Source organism: Oryctolagus cuniculus, chromosome 4 (assembly GCF_051225735.1).
Source record: "Oryctolagus cuniculus isolate XC-2025 breed Fujian yellow rabbit chromosome 4, ASM5122573v1, whole genome shotgun sequence".
Classification (NCBI taxonomy): Eukaryota; Metazoa; Chordata; class Mammalia; order Lagomorpha; family Leporidae; genus Oryctolagus; species Oryctolagus cuniculus.
The window spans coordinates 46121139-46139410 of NC_142870.1; the positions used below are offsets into that span (position 1 = coordinate 46121139).

Sequence of the window (18272 nt, forward strand, 5' to 3'; positions counted from 1 at the left end):
GAGACGATCCCAGCACGTTTGAAAGGAAAAATCAGCCGGGAGGCGGGAGGGCGCAGGATAGGAAGCGTGATTACCTCTTTAAAAAAAAACTTGCATAACATAATGTGACACAAAATAAAATTCCTTTGATTTACGTAATTTAAGACTATCAAACTACCGGCTCACCCAACTCAGAAGTGGCCGCTGAGGACTCTAAAGCGCGGGCGGGGGCCGGGAGCGCGGGCGGGGAGGAGCCGCCTCCATTGGCTGGCCCCGCGGCATCACGGGAACTCCCGGTGCGCCGGGCAGCTCCGCCCGCTTTCCACGCACCTTCACCTGCACAGCTTTCCTAAGCCCTCTTTTAGGTGAAGGGCGCTCGAGGAACTCAGGGGTTAGCTATTCTGTCCCCAGCTCACTTGGGAAAGGTCGATGCTTTCCGTGGAAACGCGGCGATTCCCCTAAGTAGGATCCCTGGGACCTCACTCTGTCGGAGCCAGCCCGGAACCACAAAATCGGAGCACCGCGTTTCCTGCCTGGTCTCCTAGATCTACTTCCGCACACAGGGGCTTAGAATACCGGAGGCCCTTCAGTGGCGAACCACAGGAAAGGCACTTCCGGTGTCTGTTGCCAAGGCACGGGCCTGGTGGGGCCGGAGGGGCGACGTTATTGGCGTCGTCCTCTCCCCCCTTTCCGGGGGTCGAGATGTCGGGGCTCAGCGGCCGAGAAATGGAGGGCTGTCGTAACTTGCTCGGCCTACTGGACAACGACGAGATCATGGCCCTGTGCGACACTGTCACCAACCGCCTGGTGCACCCTGAAGACCGCCAAGGTAAGGGAAGAACCTTCTCCCCTGAGGGCCGCCACCACTCCCGACGCTAAACCCGCACCCCAGGGGGGTGGAGCGGGGGCGTGAGAAGTTCGCGGCCCACCAGTCTGTAAGTCCCAGACCGAGCGTGGGCCAAATCCTCGAAGGTCCTGGCCGCCGCGTCTGCACGAATCCCACTCGGGCGTTAGGGAGGTGGTGGGGCTAAAGTGGCAGTTTCCAGGTTTCGTCCACCAGATGTTAGGGGCAAGCGCTCATTGGTTGGAGGAGTCAGAGCACCTCAGAAATCATTTTTCTGAATTTCTGAGAAGCCGGGGTGTAGTGTTCGTTTTCAGTTTCGGTCAGCTGGGTTAATCCTGTCGGCTGCTGCTCGGGCTTTTTCCCTCAAACGGGGTGGGGGCGGGGTGGGGCTAGAATGTACAAGTTTCTGTCAGTCTCCCAGGTGGAACGACTACTGTTAGGAAAAGGCAGATGGTTTCAATCCATGTCTGTTTTTGAAGCCAGAATTTTTCCGAGAAGATTTTGTATTCCAGGAGTACATTTTCAGAACCAAATGTACGTCTCGGGAGAGTTCAAAGGTTTAATATTGAGCCCAGTTGTAACTAGTTCATCCAAAAAGGAAAACTGCTTAGTTTTGTATTTCAGAGCTCGTTTTGCTTTGATTTGCTGAGTTTTACTTTAAAAAGTGAAATTTACAGTAGGATATGGGTTACGAAAAGAGTCTGCCTTCTCTAACTGTATTTCTCTGCTTTTAGATCGGATTTACATTTTTGCCATTTAAGAAAGTCAGTCACTTGCAACTTTGGATAATGACCATTGAAAAATGGGAAGAAATTTAAGAATTTAAACTGAAAATAGTTTTAGGTTTACAGTTCTTAAACATTTACATGTTTGACATGCTGAGAATCTTTCAGTTGTAATTACTGTGAATTTAAAATTGTAGATCACATACTGGATTTAATTAATAGTGAATCTAAAAACAAATAAAGGGAAAAATTCTCCCTGGTACAATAATATTTAAATGATTTGGAGAGACATTTCCCTGGGTAAAAAATATAAACAATAAAGGTGTGAATAGATACCTAACTTCTTTAGAATGACGTGACATGAAAGCCAGCAACACAAAGTCTTTATATGTATCAGATTGATTTTCTAAAAAATTTGTATATAAATGAAGTGTTGGTGAACTTATGCACCAACCTTGACTACTAATGGAGGAGTGAAATGAGGTCTAGGGCTGTGGAAAACAAATTTGACATTGTTTTCCAAAAAAGGTTAATTAAGTACTTTATGCCTGTGCTGCTCGTTTGATTTCAAAACTTCAGTGTCCCTTTGAGTACCTCAGAAATTTTGGTAAACTGCAGATTCTGACTCAGTTGTTTTGGGGGAGGCCCAGAAATTCTGCATTTCTAGCAAGCTCTCTTGTTTGCCTTTCTTTACACTGGGAGATGGGCAAGAGGATGTTAAAAAGTATCTGTGTTTGTAAAAGGAAGCATGTTTTAAAGTCTATAAATAGAAAAATAGAAGTCTTGTATATTCATATATTTTAGTACAATGGTGAAAAAGGAGAGCTGTGTATTACAGATCAGTCTCAAAAACATTCAGTGAAATAATTGTAGAGGACTATGTGTTGATGGATTGAAGTCATAGAACATTTAGAAATCCAGGCTTAATGTATTACCAGAGAGTACATACTTATGCTGTACAACTTGAAAGAGAAGCAAGGGGATGATAAACAGCTTCCCTGTGAGGTAGGTGAGAAGAAAGGTGAATACTATTAAAGAGAGGGGGAACCTTGGCCCTCCAAGATAATTCCTTTGTTTTAAGATTTTAAGCTAGGAGGTGTATTTGTAGTTCATTTTGTTGCCATTCTGTGTACACCAAGTATCTCAAAAATATTCTTCAATCTGTGTGTTTAACGTATAATTTTTAAATTAAAAAAATGTACTGGTTCTGTTGCTTCCAGAAGTTGGGTTATTGATGTCTCATCTGTCTTCAACTTTGATTATCTGTACTATAAGGAAATTGGACTAAAATTTGTTGCCATATTAGTGGTTTTTGCCTGTTTTTAGAGATTGGTTATGAATGTAGGTCGTTGACCTTAAAAAAATAATTTTTCTGGCGCCAGCGCTGTGGCGTAGCAGGTAAAGCCACCTGCAGTGCCGGCATCCTATATGGGTGCCCGTTTGGGTCCCAGCTGCTCCACTTCCCGATTACAGCTCTCTGCTATGGCCTGGGAAAGCAGTAGAGGATGGCTTAAGTCCTTGGGCTCCTGCACCCGCATGAGAGACCCGGAGGAAGCTCCTGGCTCCAGATCAGTACAGCTCCAGCCATTGTGGCCAACTAGGGAGAGAACCAGCAGATGGAAGACCTCTCTCTCTGCCTCTCCTCTCTCTCTTTAAGTCTGACTTTCAAGTAAAGAAATAAATCTTTTCTGGCCCAAATTTTTTCTTAAAACTCAATCCTTTAAAAAAAGCATGCAAGTTTTACTATTACTTACAGGAAGTAAAAGGAGAAGGCATGGTTTTAGGGAAGTCTGAAGCATGTAAGAATTTAAAAGAAAGCCCAGACAACCCACTTCCTAGTTTTTTTTTTTAAAGAAAACTATTTCATGCAAAAACAAGTGCCATGACAAGAGTTTATAAATATGATCTGATGATTTCTGCTGACAATGGGCAAAATTTACAAGTGTCTCATTTTTTTCTTAATCTTTACAATTTTCTTCTAGATGCCATTCGTGCAATATTAGTGTACAGTCAAAGTGTAGAAGAACTTCTGAAACGTAAAAAAGTCCACCGAGAAGTCATATTTAAATACTTGGCAACACAAGGGGTTATTATACCTCCTTCTACTGAAAAACACAATCTTATTCAGCATGCAAAAGATTACTGGAAGAGACAGTCACAGCTGAAATTGAAGGAAATACCAGAACCAGTTACGAAGACAGAAAACATCCAACTCTTTGAACAGGTAAAGTAGATCTTATAGTTATATTCTGAACCTTTGTTCTGTCTGAAATTCTATAAATAATCCAAGGTCTATGGGAAGATGGTAAATAATTTTTTAATTTTAAATTTACTCTGTATCATTTGCATTCTGAAGGAAGAAAAACCTTTAGAAAATTAAAATATAAATATTTCTGACATTTAATGAAGGCAGAAAAAAGATGCTCTCCATCAGCAAATAGGACTATTGAATATTACACAGTAATTGCAAATTTTTTTTAAGATTTATTTACTTATATTTGAAAGGCAAAAATACAGAGAGAGAGGGAGAGAGAGAGATCTTCCATCCACTGGTTCACTCCCCAAATGCCACAGTGGCTGGGGCTGGGCTGATCTGAAGCCAGGAGCCAGAACTTCTTCCTGGTCTTACTCATTGGTGCAGTTTCCCAAGCACTTGGGCCATCCTCTGCTGCTTTGCCAGGAGCATTATCAGGGAGTTGGATCAGAAGTGGAGCAACTGGAACTTGAACCAGCACCCATATGGCATTCTGACATTGCAGATGGAGGCTTAGCAGTTGCTAAGATGGTGCACGCTTCAGTTCACAGGAATCCAAAATTGCTTTTTAAATTGGACCCTAGTTCTGTGTAATTTTTTTTTTTACTTAAAAAGAATGTTATTGTAAATCCTTTATCATTTTAAAGACTTTCTTTGATATTGATTTGCAAAAAATTCTAAGAAATATAAATTTGATACTTTATTTTTTTAACTACAAAAAATTCTGTACTTGTTTTGCTTTGACTCATTTTGGCTGTTCTGTGTCTTTGTCTCTCTACTGTACATTTTGGATGTTGAGTATGAGTATTTAAATGTTGACTGAGTGAACCTCTAGATAATTTGCACATTCTTAAATAAATGCCTCATACTTTGAATTAATGAGATTTTACAGTGAGAGGGCTTTGCCTTCAAATTTGAAATGGATCCTCTACAGAGTTTTTTATTTAATGGAATGAAAGGAATATTGACTTTTAAATCCTATAGGTGTGATTTCAAACTAAGTGTGCTGTATAATAGCTGTGAACTTAGATAAGTGCTTGACCTTTTTGAGTCGCTTTCTTCATCTATAAAATGATCACTTAAGTGGCATACACTGTGCCCATATATTCAATAGCAGATGCTCAGGAAACATAAGAGCTCTTACTGTCTCAATAAGGTATTGTGCTTTGAAATACATAAAGGAGATGCTGCCTGTCGGACATAGTTTTCCTTTGAAAAAAGAGAATGGTATAAAAACAAGCCTCAATCATAAAAAGTGACCTTTTCAGTCACCTTAGAAGTTCTATTCAAAGACTGTGAAAATGTTTTATTATGAACTTTATTGGACACATAATTTATGTACAATAAAATACATCTATTTAAGGCAGGTTGAAGATTTTGACAGGCATGCCTGTGAAAACACTACCACAGATAAGAGAATGCTTTTATAAATCGCTATTGTTTGGCCCTCATGTTGATATCTTAAGAGACCTTGTTAAACTATAGCTTGTTAGCTGAATTTTTACCTGTTTATGGTAGAAAATTCTAAAATTATTTTTCTCCTTTTTGAAAAAAAATTCTGTATGCATAATGGTCTAGATGAGATCACATATAGTTAAGTTTCCTCTGCTGTGATTGGTGTATTAAAACTTAGCTCTAAGCTGAAAAGCCTTTCACTCAGCCCAGCTTCCAGAGTAACTACTACTGTCGAGGGGATGGCCAAGTAGGGTCAACAACATTGCAGGCAGAACTGTATGCTAACTAAAAATGTTTTCCTTTCAGAAATGTCACCTACCTTCTCTTCAACCCAGCTCTCCTCCCAGTATATCTAGCTAGGTAATGGAAGTCAACAGGGTACCGCCCTTATGATGTACCAAGTGTAAAGAGGTTGATAGGTCTGAGCCCCATAACTGACAAGACTTTAAAGCCCACCTGATTATTTTCAAGCCCTTTCTGTCAGTTTGTATTTGCCTCTCAATAAAAAAAAACTTGCTCGTGGTCTGCTAATACTAACTGATAGAATCAAAAAGGGAGAGAAGGATCCAACATGGGAAGCGGGATACACAGCAGACTCATAGAATGGCAGATGTCCTAAATAGCACTCTGGTTTAGACACTTTTCTTAGGGCCTTTAATACTCTGTCCGTGGTTTTATATCCTGTGATTTTAGATCCTGTGAGTTTAAACTGCTTGTTAGATTTGTTTTCTCCGGACTTAAAAAAGTAAAATTCTAGGTGCCCATGCACATGAAACCTGCGATGGAAGCAGTTTCTGCAAGCTGGCACTGCATCCCCCTGGAGAAGCCACCTCCTGCTGGAACCCTGTCTTGATCCCCCTTCCCAAAGACTCCCCTTTACAGCATGAAGAAGCCAGAGCAATCATTGCCCAGTTCCCCCTAACAGATGTAAGGGTTGGCATCTTCAGGAGATGGGAATGTGAGGAGTCAGATGGGTTAATAGTCAAATTCCCAATGGAATTTGCGATGTAAAATATTTGCTTCCTCTAGTAAAAACAGAGCACTCTCCTTCCTTCCTGCAGAATCTCCAAATTTACCATGAGAATAGCGAGGGAGCTCTTCCTGAGCTCACAGCTTATTGTGAAGACAAGTTACCTATCCCACCCTTAGCAGGCCAGGCTGTTGGAGAATTGTAAATGAGGTCTTTGGGTGGTTTTTGTCCCCTCCTGGTAACTGAATGCCAATCTGATTGTCAAGTTTGTTTGTTTTTTTGTTTTTTTTTTCTTTCAAAATCATACTTAAAAAGCCCACTGCTTTTATTCCTCTTTTGGAAACCTCCCTCCACGCTGCTCTGGCTGGAGGCGTTTGACTCTAATAAATACTTTTAAATCTGAAATAGTCTAGCTAGAAAAATAGATACAAGAATTAAGCTTTCATTTTATTTCTTATTTCAGCAGGCAAAAGAAGATAAAAAAGCTGACAAAGTTGATTTCCGTCGCCTAGGAGAAGAATTCTGTCACTGGTTCTTTGAACTTCTTAATTCTCAGAATCCTTTTCTGGGACCACCTCAAGATGAATGGGGGCCACAGCACTTCTGGCATGATGTGAAACTTAGGTTTTATTACAACACATCTGAACAAAATGTGATAGACTACCAAGGAGCAGAAATTGTGAGCCTTCGTTTGCTGTCACTAGTGAAAGAAGAATATCTTTTTCTCAGCCCCAACCTGGATTCCCGTGGACTGAAGTGTGCTTCTTCTCCACATGGGTTAGTTATGGTTGGAGTTGCTGGAACTGTCCACCGAGGGAACACTTGTTTGGGTATTTTTGAACAGATATTTGGACTCATCCGTTGTCCTTTTGTGGAAAATACTTGGAAAATCAAATTTATCAACCTGAGAATTGTTGGAGAGGGTTCTCTTGCTCCTGGATCATTACTAAAACCAGCTATTACATTTGAACAGAGTGATCTAGAGGCCTTTTACAATGTAATCACTTTATGTGGTACTAATGAAGTACGACTTAATGTAAAGCAGGCACTGGATAGTGGAACTGGAGACCAAGCTTTATGTAGTGGAAATGAGGAATTGTTGAACAAAAGAGAACTGAGTTTACCTGACCCTCTAAAGCACTGATCACTGTGTGTCAGCCTAAAAAAATCTTCTATACAGAAACTTCCAAATATTACATCAGTCATGTGTAAGTGTTTTCAGATGTGGAGATTGACATATTTTAGTTGACATACCTTTCTGGACTACAGACTGGCATATTATGTGAATCCTTGCCTATTTCTAACTGAGTTACAACAGATGTTCTGAGAGCTTAATACACTTCATCAAATAAATCCCACTTTAGATGTTGTAGCTAACTGTGTGCCTTAGAAACCAGGTAATATTTTCATTTTACTTAGTGAATATTTTGCTAATAACTACTTTCCATGTGGGAAAGGATTGATAGTGTTCAAGGCTTCCCTTCAAAATGTTTCTCATTTACTTTTATCTACATGTTGATAATTGGATAAATGCATCTCAGTTAAGTATTGTTTTTAAAAAGTTTAATATTTTAGAGATGTTTATTGTAAACTCAATGTTCTCACTTTAGAAAAATCAGAGGACATTCTTATACGAACAGTCCAGTAATTTAGGTGGTAGAGAAAAACTTTTTCTTTACATATTAGAGAAAACTTTTTCAAAGTTATCTGCTGTAGTCCAAGCTAAATATCTTAAAATTTGGGCAATGATAAATGCTGTTCTCAAAACAGTATTTATTTTACCTACACTTCAGCTAACAGTTTTATAGTGCATTTATTGTAACATCATATAAGGGAAATACACTGTTGAAATTTTAAGTGTACGTGTTGCCTAACATATAAATGAATTACTTTTTTCCTCTTGATTGATCTGGTAGGGTGACTTAAGCCCTCACAAATTTATAATGGGAGTATATATATATATACACACACATACACACACACACACACACACACACACACACACACGTACTCTACACCTAAGCAGAATTGTTGAGTTTTTCACCTCTAATTTGAGTTGTTAGGTTTGAGTTACAACATTCATTTGCCAGATTAATTGCACAGTTGCTTTAAAGTTCATCATCCAGCAACTATGTGCTGATCCTGGATATAGTTAGTGATTTAAATTTCTACAAGTAACATTTGGAAAAAAAAAAACTCAGCTGGAAAATGTCGAGGTGATATGTTGTACATGTTACTACGTTTAACTCTGCTCGTGATCTAGGGAGACTGATAAGAATTTTGGAAGCAGGAGGATTAAAAACTCATCTTTTTTGTTTTTTTAATGCCATGCCTCTTATGAGGAATACAAATTGATATGTCCTAAAATAAGAACTTAATAAAGGAGGGAATTCGCTTTTGTCTGCTGTAAGAATAGTGTATTGTTTAGATTTAATTTATACTTGTTCATAGATAAAGCTTTAGGCATTCAACCAAAATAAAGAATATTTTACTACTGCTAGTTACACTATCAGTATAACATAATTAGGTATTAAAGTATTTTGCAAAATAATTATTTCTTACGTATTTTATAAGGTATATAGGTAACAATTCCATCTTTACTCATCCTGTGTGTCTGCCTAGTTTTTGAAAGCCAAGTTATCTTTTTCTTTCTTAAGCTTGAATTATCATAATAGATAAATACCCTAAGTAAAGGATAAAAAGAAAACATTCCTGTCTTGTTTTTGTGCCATTGATGTCAAGTACTGTAGAACTATTACTATGGATGCTCAGAATGAGCAAGGGAGATTGCCTCCACTTACCTTCAGTTTTACATTTTTGAATTTGTGTAAAGTCCAAGTAAGGCTGCAAACTGCACATAAGTTTTAGTCAACCTTAAAAATTTGAAATCCTGGTAGATTAAGTTTGAAGATTAGATTTTGTTTTATTTCACATTAATCCGGGCACACACTAGAACGCAGTATTGAAGTGAATGGATAAATGAATAAGCAAAAAGAAGCTAAGCTTACATCCCATAAGAAAGACTTTTCCACGTCTAAATGTTTTTTGATTCATCTGTGGTGACTTTTTGGCCACATAATTTGTTTGAATTTTATAAATGGACACACATTTTTAGGCCCCAGAATAACTCAGGTGTGGGAAGCAAAGTGTATTGATATTGAAACTCCAGAATTAATGGAATGTATGTAAGATCTGTAAGGCTAGCTAGAAGACATAGGGAAGTATGTGAAGAAATAGTATTCAAAGGAAGGTGACCTAGAGGAATTGAAATTTGCTCATGAAACTTGAAGCACGATAGAAGGATTAAACTGTCCTTTGCTACCCTATTAATTTGTTTATGTGAGGGAAAGGCAGAGACTCTAGATGTGGGTCTATTACTTTGTTATATCCGACTAATATTTAGAAAGTGGGGTCAGGTGATAATACTACAATGTTTTATACATAATCGTAACAGTTCAATGTTCAAGCTAGGGAATCATGTGGACTTTTATTTGCTCTGGACCAGTTTACCGTAACCTAATAGCGGGGTCTGAATTGTTGGTGTTAGGATATTTTATTTTATTAATATCAAAAATACCAGATAACATATTTCATGTGTCTTACTAGCTAAAGTGCCAAACTATGGGAAAAAGCCATCTCTAATTTATTTAAGCCAGATTATGAAAGCAAGTCAGGAAAATATTCCTGAGTTTTCAGAAAGGTAACATTTTTATTCTAAAGGAAAGCTAATACATAGTCCCAGTAAGAATTTGTAATAGTACTAGAAAATTATTTTTTTTTTTGAAAGGCAGAGTTAACAGAGAGGGAGGGAGAGACGAGAGACAAACAAGGATGTACTCCCCAAATGGCCACAATGGCCAGGGCTAGGCCATGCTGTAGCTAGGAGCCAGGAGCTTTATCCAAGTCTCACATGAGTACTGAGTCTCAAGGATTTGGTCGCTGCTTCTGCTTTCCCAGGTGTACCAGCAGGGAACTGGATTGGAAGTTGGAGCAATTGGGACTCATACCTGCTCTTACATGGGTTGCCATCTTTGTAGCTGGTAGTCTGACCCACTGTGCCACAACACTGGCCCACAGAAAAGGATTTCAGGAACATTGTTTTTTAAAGCTAATCATAAACATTGTGGTTTAACAAAATGGCTTTGATGGTTAAATCGGTCATAAAAATGAAGGAAAACAATACTACAGTGTTTTTCTTAGTTCCCATATACCCTTTTCTTCACTGGTTCTTTGGGTTGTGGGACATGGTCATCAACCTTTTGAACTATAGTCTTTCTTCCAAGAAAAAAAAGTAATTTGTGCATATGGTATTAAAAATTGTTCATATTTCAGAGAGTTGATGGGTCTTCCCAAAGCTCATCTTTGTGTCCTTTAGGTATCTTTATGCTGTTTTTAAATATTCTGCCATGATGTTAGATTTAACCCCAGGCTATTCCTCTAGTATATTAAAATGTTTTTATAAAATTTAACAACATTGCCTAAATCTCTAAGAGAACTAAATCTTGTGAATGAAAGTATAATTTCTAGGAAATATCACTTTACAATAATTATTATTTGTGAATTATTTTTAAGAATTTTTCTAATTTATTTGAGTGAGAGAACTTCTACTTAGTGGTTCATTCCATAGATGCCCTCAACAGCCGTGACTGAGCCAGGCCAAAGCTGGGAGCCAGGAACTTAATCTGTCCCACGTAAGTGGCAGGGACCCAATTACTTAAGCCATCAATCACTGTTGTCTCCCTGGATCTACAAGAGCAGGAAGCTGGAGTTGGGAGCTTAAAGCAGGGATCCAACTCAGGCTTTACAGTATATTAGAAATGGACACAAGCCACTGTTGAGTGCAACGTAAAAAAATATTGAGAATTCATTTCATTTTTGGCAAGAATTATTATGAATATTGAACATAATGTGGAGAAAGTGGTAATATGAAAAATAGTAAGATAATAGTCTTAAGAACTTTGTTAAAGTTCTTTATTAAAGCTTCATCTTAAGATGTTTGGTAATGATTGGATATTGCTAATTCTGATAAAGGATTTTAAAAATATGTTTCTTCTGAAGAGGCTATATATGTGATCTCAACTTTTACCCCTTCCTCCCACTTCTTCATTTCCCATAGCCCTGTTTAATTTTTAAATTTTACACATTTGAAAAGGGAAAGACAGGTAAAGGGGGCCATGGGGAGGGAAAGAAGGAAATCTCTCATCTACTGGTTTGCTTCATAGATGTCTGCAACACTAGGGACTGGATCAACCAAAGCCAGGAGCCTGTTCATTCAGTCTTGTTTTTCATGTGGGCAACTACTTGAGTCATCATCTGCTGCCTCCCAGGGTACATACTGGCAAGAATCTGAAATTGGGAGCCAAGACATGAACCCAGGTACTTTGATATGAGGTACAGACATCTCAGGGGGTGTTGTAACCATTGTACCAAACACGCATCCCTAGCATTCCCCCATTTATAACCTTTGTGTCCACCCAGTTGCAGTGCAAGGAAATGACCTTCTGGATCTGGGTTCTCTTCAAGTTTATTTGATGTTTAATTATTGAGTGTTAGTATTTGTAAATCACTGAGTCAAGTGAAAAAATACATCAATAGGCTATTTACTTAAACAATGTTGTATTTAAACTTCAATCTTTGGGTTTAGGCTGTCATAAGGTGACAATTTCTGTAGGCCTTTAGTGGAAGGAATCAGATCCTTTTATATGATCAGAAAAAGGAAAATTTAGAGTTAGAATAAAGTATCCAAAGTTTTCAAGAGAATGGGCTATATGCATTTAGCTTTATTTTTCTAATAAGCTCCCTACAGTCTTTGACGAAAGTGTTAATATTAAAATTGAATGCAATATTTACATGGTATATATAACACCAGAAACGGGCAGACGCTGTGGCGCAGCGGGTTAAGTCCTTGGCCTGAGGCGCCGGCATCCCGGCATCCCGTACGGGCGCCAGTTCTAGTCCTGGCTGCTGCTCTTCCAATCCAGCTCTCTGCTGTGGCCTGGGAAAGCAGTAGAAGATGGCCCAAGTGCCTGGGCCCCTGCACCTGTGTGAGAGACCCAGCAGAAGCTCCTGACTCCTGGCTTCAGATTGGCGCAGCTCTGGCTGTTGCGGCCATCTGGGGAGTGAACCAGCAGGTGGAAGACCTCTCTGTCTCTACCTCTCTCTAACTGTTTAAAATAAATAAAATAATTTTTCTTTTATAAAAAAGAAACTTTGTATATCATGAAATCATAAGCCTGGAATTTGGTACCTGCTACATTCTATCCCCAGTACTGCTAAATCTTGTTGCTGTTCTTACATCTTCAGTTTGTAGACACCCTAAATCTCAAGTTTGAAATTGGTTACATTTTCATTAATATTGAAGGAAAAACCACCTGCTGCCAATTACATTACTTATTTGATGTTTTCTGACCAGAAAGTAACTAGTTAACTTAGGAAAATCCTTTTCTGAAGCATTTAGTCTGTTTGCATTAATTTTTTTCCTACCCACATTTTACTGTACTAATGATTAGTATTACATGCAGTTATTTCAGATTGTTATGTGTAAGTTACTTTTTCCTCCCTAAGTTGTAAGTTCCTAAAACTAGTTACTCTCCTTTTTTGTAATCTTTATCTGAGGGCCTTGCACAGAATAAGTAATAACTAAATTTGGAGTGCGTATTGTATGCCAATTTCTTTTCTACGTACAATGATTGTATTAACTCATTCATTCCTGGGGAAGTGAAGTACAGTTATTATTATCTCTTTTTCACCAGAAAGTTAGATACAGAGTGACTTAGCTGTCACAGCTAATGCTAGAGCCTAGATTTTAAACCCAGGCATTCGAACTTGAGAGCTGTGTTGTCGCAAGTAGTAGGTTTTTATTTCCCCAAATACAGAGTAGCAGTATTACTTCATGCTATATTCCACCTGTAATTATCATTCATTCAGTGATAAAACTTCTTGGAGAAAAGATGCAGAATGCTCATGTAAAACAATACTGTGAAAAAAAGAATAAAAGTAATTGAGTAATATAATTGGTATCAAATTAACTTACCATCTCACCACATTCCTAGTTTGTGACGCCATTGTGCTTTCAGTGTCAGAGATAGTGCTTCACATTTTTTTTTTTTTTTTGCCACATCCAGATGTAGCGTATTTGTATTATTCTATTTTAGCTGCTGTTGTAATTAGGCCCTTTTAACCTAAATTTTAACTAATTAAGTTCATATTTCTCTACTTGAATATTTCTTAATATTTTTGACACTAAAATTACCTTAAAGTACAACATTCTTCATAACTTCTGTGCTAACAACTTTTCACTGGTCTTGTATTACTTCAAAATAAAGTCCACATATCACAATCTGCTTTTCATCGCCATCTAGGTTTGACCCCAAATATTGCTTAGAAAAGCCAATTTATACTGCTGATTAGTCTTTGTATTTACCCTGTGTCACTTAGCCAACTGCTTTTGTTCCAAAGTATCCAAAATAGTAAAATTTAATTTTTGTATTTTGTTACAGGCAGTTTGGTAATATAGAGAGAAAAGGATGATGACTCCAACAAATCACTGATTAAATTTCTTCAATAAGTCAACTATTTTTCTTAGGTGTTTTGTGTGCGTTGTCTCCCTAGAATAATCTTTCTGCAGTCTTTTGGATGGCTGCTTCATTTTCATCTTCGAGGACTTAGCTAAATATCTTTTCTTCTCTGAGTAAACTAAACCTGTTAATATTTATCAGAGCACTTTGTTTCTGTTTTAGCACTTTAGATACTATTTTTAATTTAATAATTTATTGTTTCTCCATTAGATTTTAAGCTGAGAAAAAAAGATCACTATAACTGTTTCACTTACATTGTACTTTCATTGCCTGCACAAAAACAAGTTATTCAGTAGAGATTTACTTATTAAAGTAAGGAAATAAATGCCACATTTTATTCAGAAACATATATATTCTTAGTGCCTACTGTGTGTATAAGGTGCTCAATAAATACTTCTTTACTGAATAAAGCCAAAGTTATCTTCCTAATGGATGATGATGTAAAAACTCTAATATAAGCATCAAAGTCTTTTATGCTTCTGTAAAACATGAAGAAACTGAGGCTCTCAGTTTAACATGCTGAAGTCCACGTGGTTTTGTTGTAAAGATCTTACCTCTGGCTTCACTTTGTATTTTCTTTTTAAAATGTGAAGTCTTCAGTTTTCTTCACTGACAGTCTTTCCAATTGGACAACTGCTGCTACCTTTTCACTTCTACACTCTACTGGTTTTTAAAGTTACATGATGTGATTGTACCTTCACAGCAGTTCTTTAATATTGCTTTTAAAGAAATTTGGAGTTTTTTGGTTGGGAAATTAATTCTGTACCAAATATATGTGTATACATTTTTACGAATATGTGAGCATTATCTATTTCCACACAGGGGAAAAATCAAAATGATGAGAAAATATTCTATATCTCTAGAATATAAGGGGAAAAGTGTATAAAGTCTTTAAAATCTTTTCCTACTTTCAAGTTGCTACAGATTCTGAAGTTGTTTGAAACTATTCTGTAAAACATTTTTCACTTTTTTGCAAATGTTCAAAAATATAGTTCTGTATTTTCATCAGGAAAAGTACAAATTGGTGTGACAGAAAGCAGAATTAAAGATAGGCAATGCAGAATGACTCACGATGGTTTAACTTGGAATTGTTTGATTATGGTGATGTGAAAGCAGAACACATTCACTGGAAACTACTTTGAATTTGAATTTTGATCTTTTCCTAGGGTAATAATACAAAAAACCATCTGGTTTTCATTTGCAGTGCAGTATTCAATAAGATATCCAACACTGTATTATAAAATAGAGTTTTTGTTAGATGATTTTGCCCAATTGTAGGCTAATGTGTCCCGAGCACATGTAAACTAAGCTAGGCTATGATGTTCAGTAGTTTAAAATTACTAAATCCATTCTTCACTTAATATTTTCAACTTCTGATGGGTTTCTTAGGATGTACCCCATTTAAGTTAAATAAGTTAACATAAGTTTACATTTGCAAATATTTTGAGTGAATTTGGAAACAAACGAGCTTTTGGATAGGCTTTTTCTGTAGGAAGCATGACCCTGGATGGGTGCTTCTCATAAAATCATTGAAATTTATCCAGGAAGTTTAATGGAAGTGTTTATTTAGCAAAGAATTAGCAGTTGTAGTACTTACAGCATTGATGGGCCCAGTTCAGATTTATGATGGAAAGGCCGTGTTGTACAGAAACAAGATAGCAATAGGAAGATGTACGTGTGTCAAGGACTTTGATGCTGGAATTGTCAGTAGAACACTCATCAAAATCACTGGGTTCATTAGACTTCTAGGAATTAAGAGAAGTTCCAGAATAAGCCGTAGTTTGAATTTAAGTAGCAGTCCTATGCTAGAGCAAGAGTGTAGGATTGAGGAAAAAAAGATTTATAGAGTACATCAGTGTTTTAAATGGGCTTTCAATTTAGTAAACATTTGTTGAGTGCTTAGTGCATGCTAGATATTTTAGCAGAAAACACTTGTTCATAAAGTGGCTTATACAATTCTTATTGTTTATAAATTAGGTTTTAAAAATAAAATTAATTTTAATAGAAACTGTTTTATGTGATCTTTCATTGATATCCTTGTTTCTACTTTAACCACTGTAGCCTTTTGACATTTACCTGAATCATAGGTAAGATCCTAACCTCTGCTAAAAGATTGGCAATCCTTGGTAGTCTGTTAAATAGTTTGGCAGTTTCAGAGGAAAAAAACTGCATGATAAAGGGGCAGGCATTGTGGTACAGTGAATAAGCCAAATCCCAACAGCTCCTCTTCTGATCCAGCTCCCTGTTAATGGCCTGGGAAAAGCAGTGGAAGATAACTGGAGTGTTTGGACCACTGCCTCCCACATGGGAGATCTGGATGAAGCTCCTGGCTCCTGTCTTTGACTTGCTCCTACACTGGACATTATGGCCATCTAGGGAGTGAACCAGCAGATGGGAGAGTCTCTTTCACTTCCTGACTCTCACTTTCTCTGTAACTCTGACTTTGAAAATAAATAAATCTTTTTTAAAAATAATAAATACAGGGGCCGGTGGATTAAACCACCACCTGCAGTGCCGGCATCCCATATGGGCACCAGTTCGAGTTCCAGCTGCTCCTCTTCCAGTCCAATTCTCTGCTGTAGCCTGGGAAAGCAGTAAAAGATGGCCCAAGTCCATGGCCCCCTGTACCCACGTGGGAGACCCCGAGGGGGCTCCTGGCTCCTGGCTTTGGATTGGTGAAACTCCAGCCATTGTGGCTAACTGGGGAGTGGGCCAGCAGATGGAAGATTTCTCTTTCTGGCTCTCCTTCCCTCTGTAACTCTCAAATGAATAAATAAATCTATAAAAATAATAAATATATCACCATAAAAAATCATAATTTAAATAGTGTAAACAACTTCAATGTGAATATAGAATTAGAATACATGTAAGAGATCTTGTTTTGTATGAAAAAAACATGAATTTCAAAAATCTTTTGCATCAAAAATATACAAACAATATAATGTGAACAGGATCTAGGTTTTTGTTTGTTTTTTTTGACAGAGTTAGAGAGACAGAGAGAAAGGTCTTCCTTCTGTTGGTTCACCCCACAAATGGACACTACGGCTGGCGCGCTGAGCCGATCTGAAGCCAGGAGCCAGGCGCTTCCTCCTGGTCTCCCATGCGGGTGCAGGGCCCAAGCACTTGGGCCATCCTCCACTGCACTCCCGGGCCACAGCAGAGAGCTGGACTGGAAGAGGAGCAACTGGGACAGAATCTGGCTCCCCAACCGGGACTAGAACCCGGGGTGCCGGCACCACAGGCGGAGGATTAGCCAAGAGAACAGCAGTGCCAGCCGAGGATCTCGTTTTAGGCAATAAGATGTGTCGTGGAAATGTGACTAGAAGAGAGAGAGCATGTCCTGAACGAGCCTTAGACCTTGAAAATATCATGAGGAAGTTTTCTGGTAGCTGCAGATGCTGTGCAAAACAGATTAAATTCTATCGCATGAGACATCATTACAAATCTTGTAAGAAGTATCAGGATGAATATGGTGTTTCTTCTGTCATTCCAAACTTTCAGATTTCTCAAGATTCAGGAGGGAACAGTGTTCTGTTCCTGATTTTCTTTAGCATAAACTAATCACATTAGTATTAATGCTACACATTAAAGTCTTGACAGGCAGCTTATTTGGAAGAATCGTTTGCTCCCTGCTATGTGACCCCCAGGTCCTAGGCTAAATAGAAAGCACAGATTTAGATACAAGCTCTCTGTAGCTCTGTCCTAGTCATGTGCTTTTTTTTTTTTTTTTTTTTTTTTTTTTGTAGCTACTTATTCAGGAAAATCACTTTATAGAAGAGAACCAGTAGTCATTTAGCCTCTTTCCCTTAATGACTCCTTCAAGTGCTTAACATAGACGATAACTGCAGAGCACGTTGCTCTGTTTCCAGGAGTTAGGAAGTCCTCAGTGTCCTGAGATAGTTCCTAGAATGCCCTGTCTGCTTGTCGAATGAGTAGTGCCTGCAGTACTCAGCTGTAATCTCAATAGAAAGCTTAATAAAACAACCTAGCATGAAAAAAAAAAAAATGTGAATTCTAGAATTAAGAAAAACATTAGATTTATGGTGAGGCATCAGTAGAAGAATGGTGAAATTGTTGATGGTTTATGGAGAAGATGCTCCAAAGAAATCATCATTTTACATATAGATCATTCATTTTAAGAAAGAATGAGACAATGTTGACAAGCCTACAGTGGTAGACCATCTACATCAATTTGCAAGGAAAAAACTGAATGCCATGGACAATCAATTTAGTTTATACAATTCTGACTGAAGAACTAAGTAGATGCAAAATCTGCTAAATGGATGCCAAAACTATTGTAACCTAGATTTGCTGCAGACAAGAGTATAGCCTGCAAATGTTTTGCTTGGAAATCATTAGGCATCCACTTTACAGTCCTTACTTGACTTCTGACCTCCCATTGTTTCCTAATCCTACAAAAGCTTTAAAGGGCACACATTTGTCCTCAGTTAATAACAGAATACAGACT

General features: G+C 38.0%; 1 protein-coding gene across 2 annotated transcripts; it reads left to right on the forward strand.

Annotated features, from left to right (window-relative positions):
* Nucleotides 1–254: 254 nt before the first annotated feature.
* C4H3orf38 (chromosome 4 C3orf38 homolog) lies at nucleotides 255–15812 on the forward strand. 2 transcript variants are annotated; one of them, XM_008267097.5, is made up of 3 exons: nucleotides 255–808; nucleotides 3531–3772; nucleotides 6691–15812. In XM_008267097.5, exons 1-3 carry the CDS (start codon nucleotides 682–684, stop codon nucleotides 7369–7371), a joined length of 1050 nt encoding a protein of 349 aa, XP_008265319.1. In that variant the 5' UTR covers nucleotides 255–681; the 3' UTR covers nucleotides 7372–15812. The 2 variants fall into 2 exon arrangements, with proteins under 2 accessions (XP_008265319.1, XP_008265320.1); XM_008267098.5 differs by having other exon boundaries at nucleotides 6694–15812.
* The last annotated feature ends 2460 nt before the right edge of the window (nucleotides 15813–18272 follow it).

Excerpts from the sequence above, each read along its gene's own strand:
- C4H3orf38 (XM_008267097.5), top strand. The coding sequence starts at position 682 with ATGTCGGGGCTCAGCGGCCGAGAAATGGAGGGCTGTCGTAACTTGCTC. Across the intron at positions 809-3,530 it reads GCACCCTGAAGACCGCCAAG|ATGCCATTCGTGCAATATTA; the intron begins GTAAGGGAAGAA and ends ATTTTCTTCTAG. Across the intron at positions 3,773-6,690 it reads ACATCCAACTCTTTGAACAG|CAGGCAAAAGAAGATAAAAA; the intron begins GTAAAGTAGATC and ends TTCTTATTTCAG.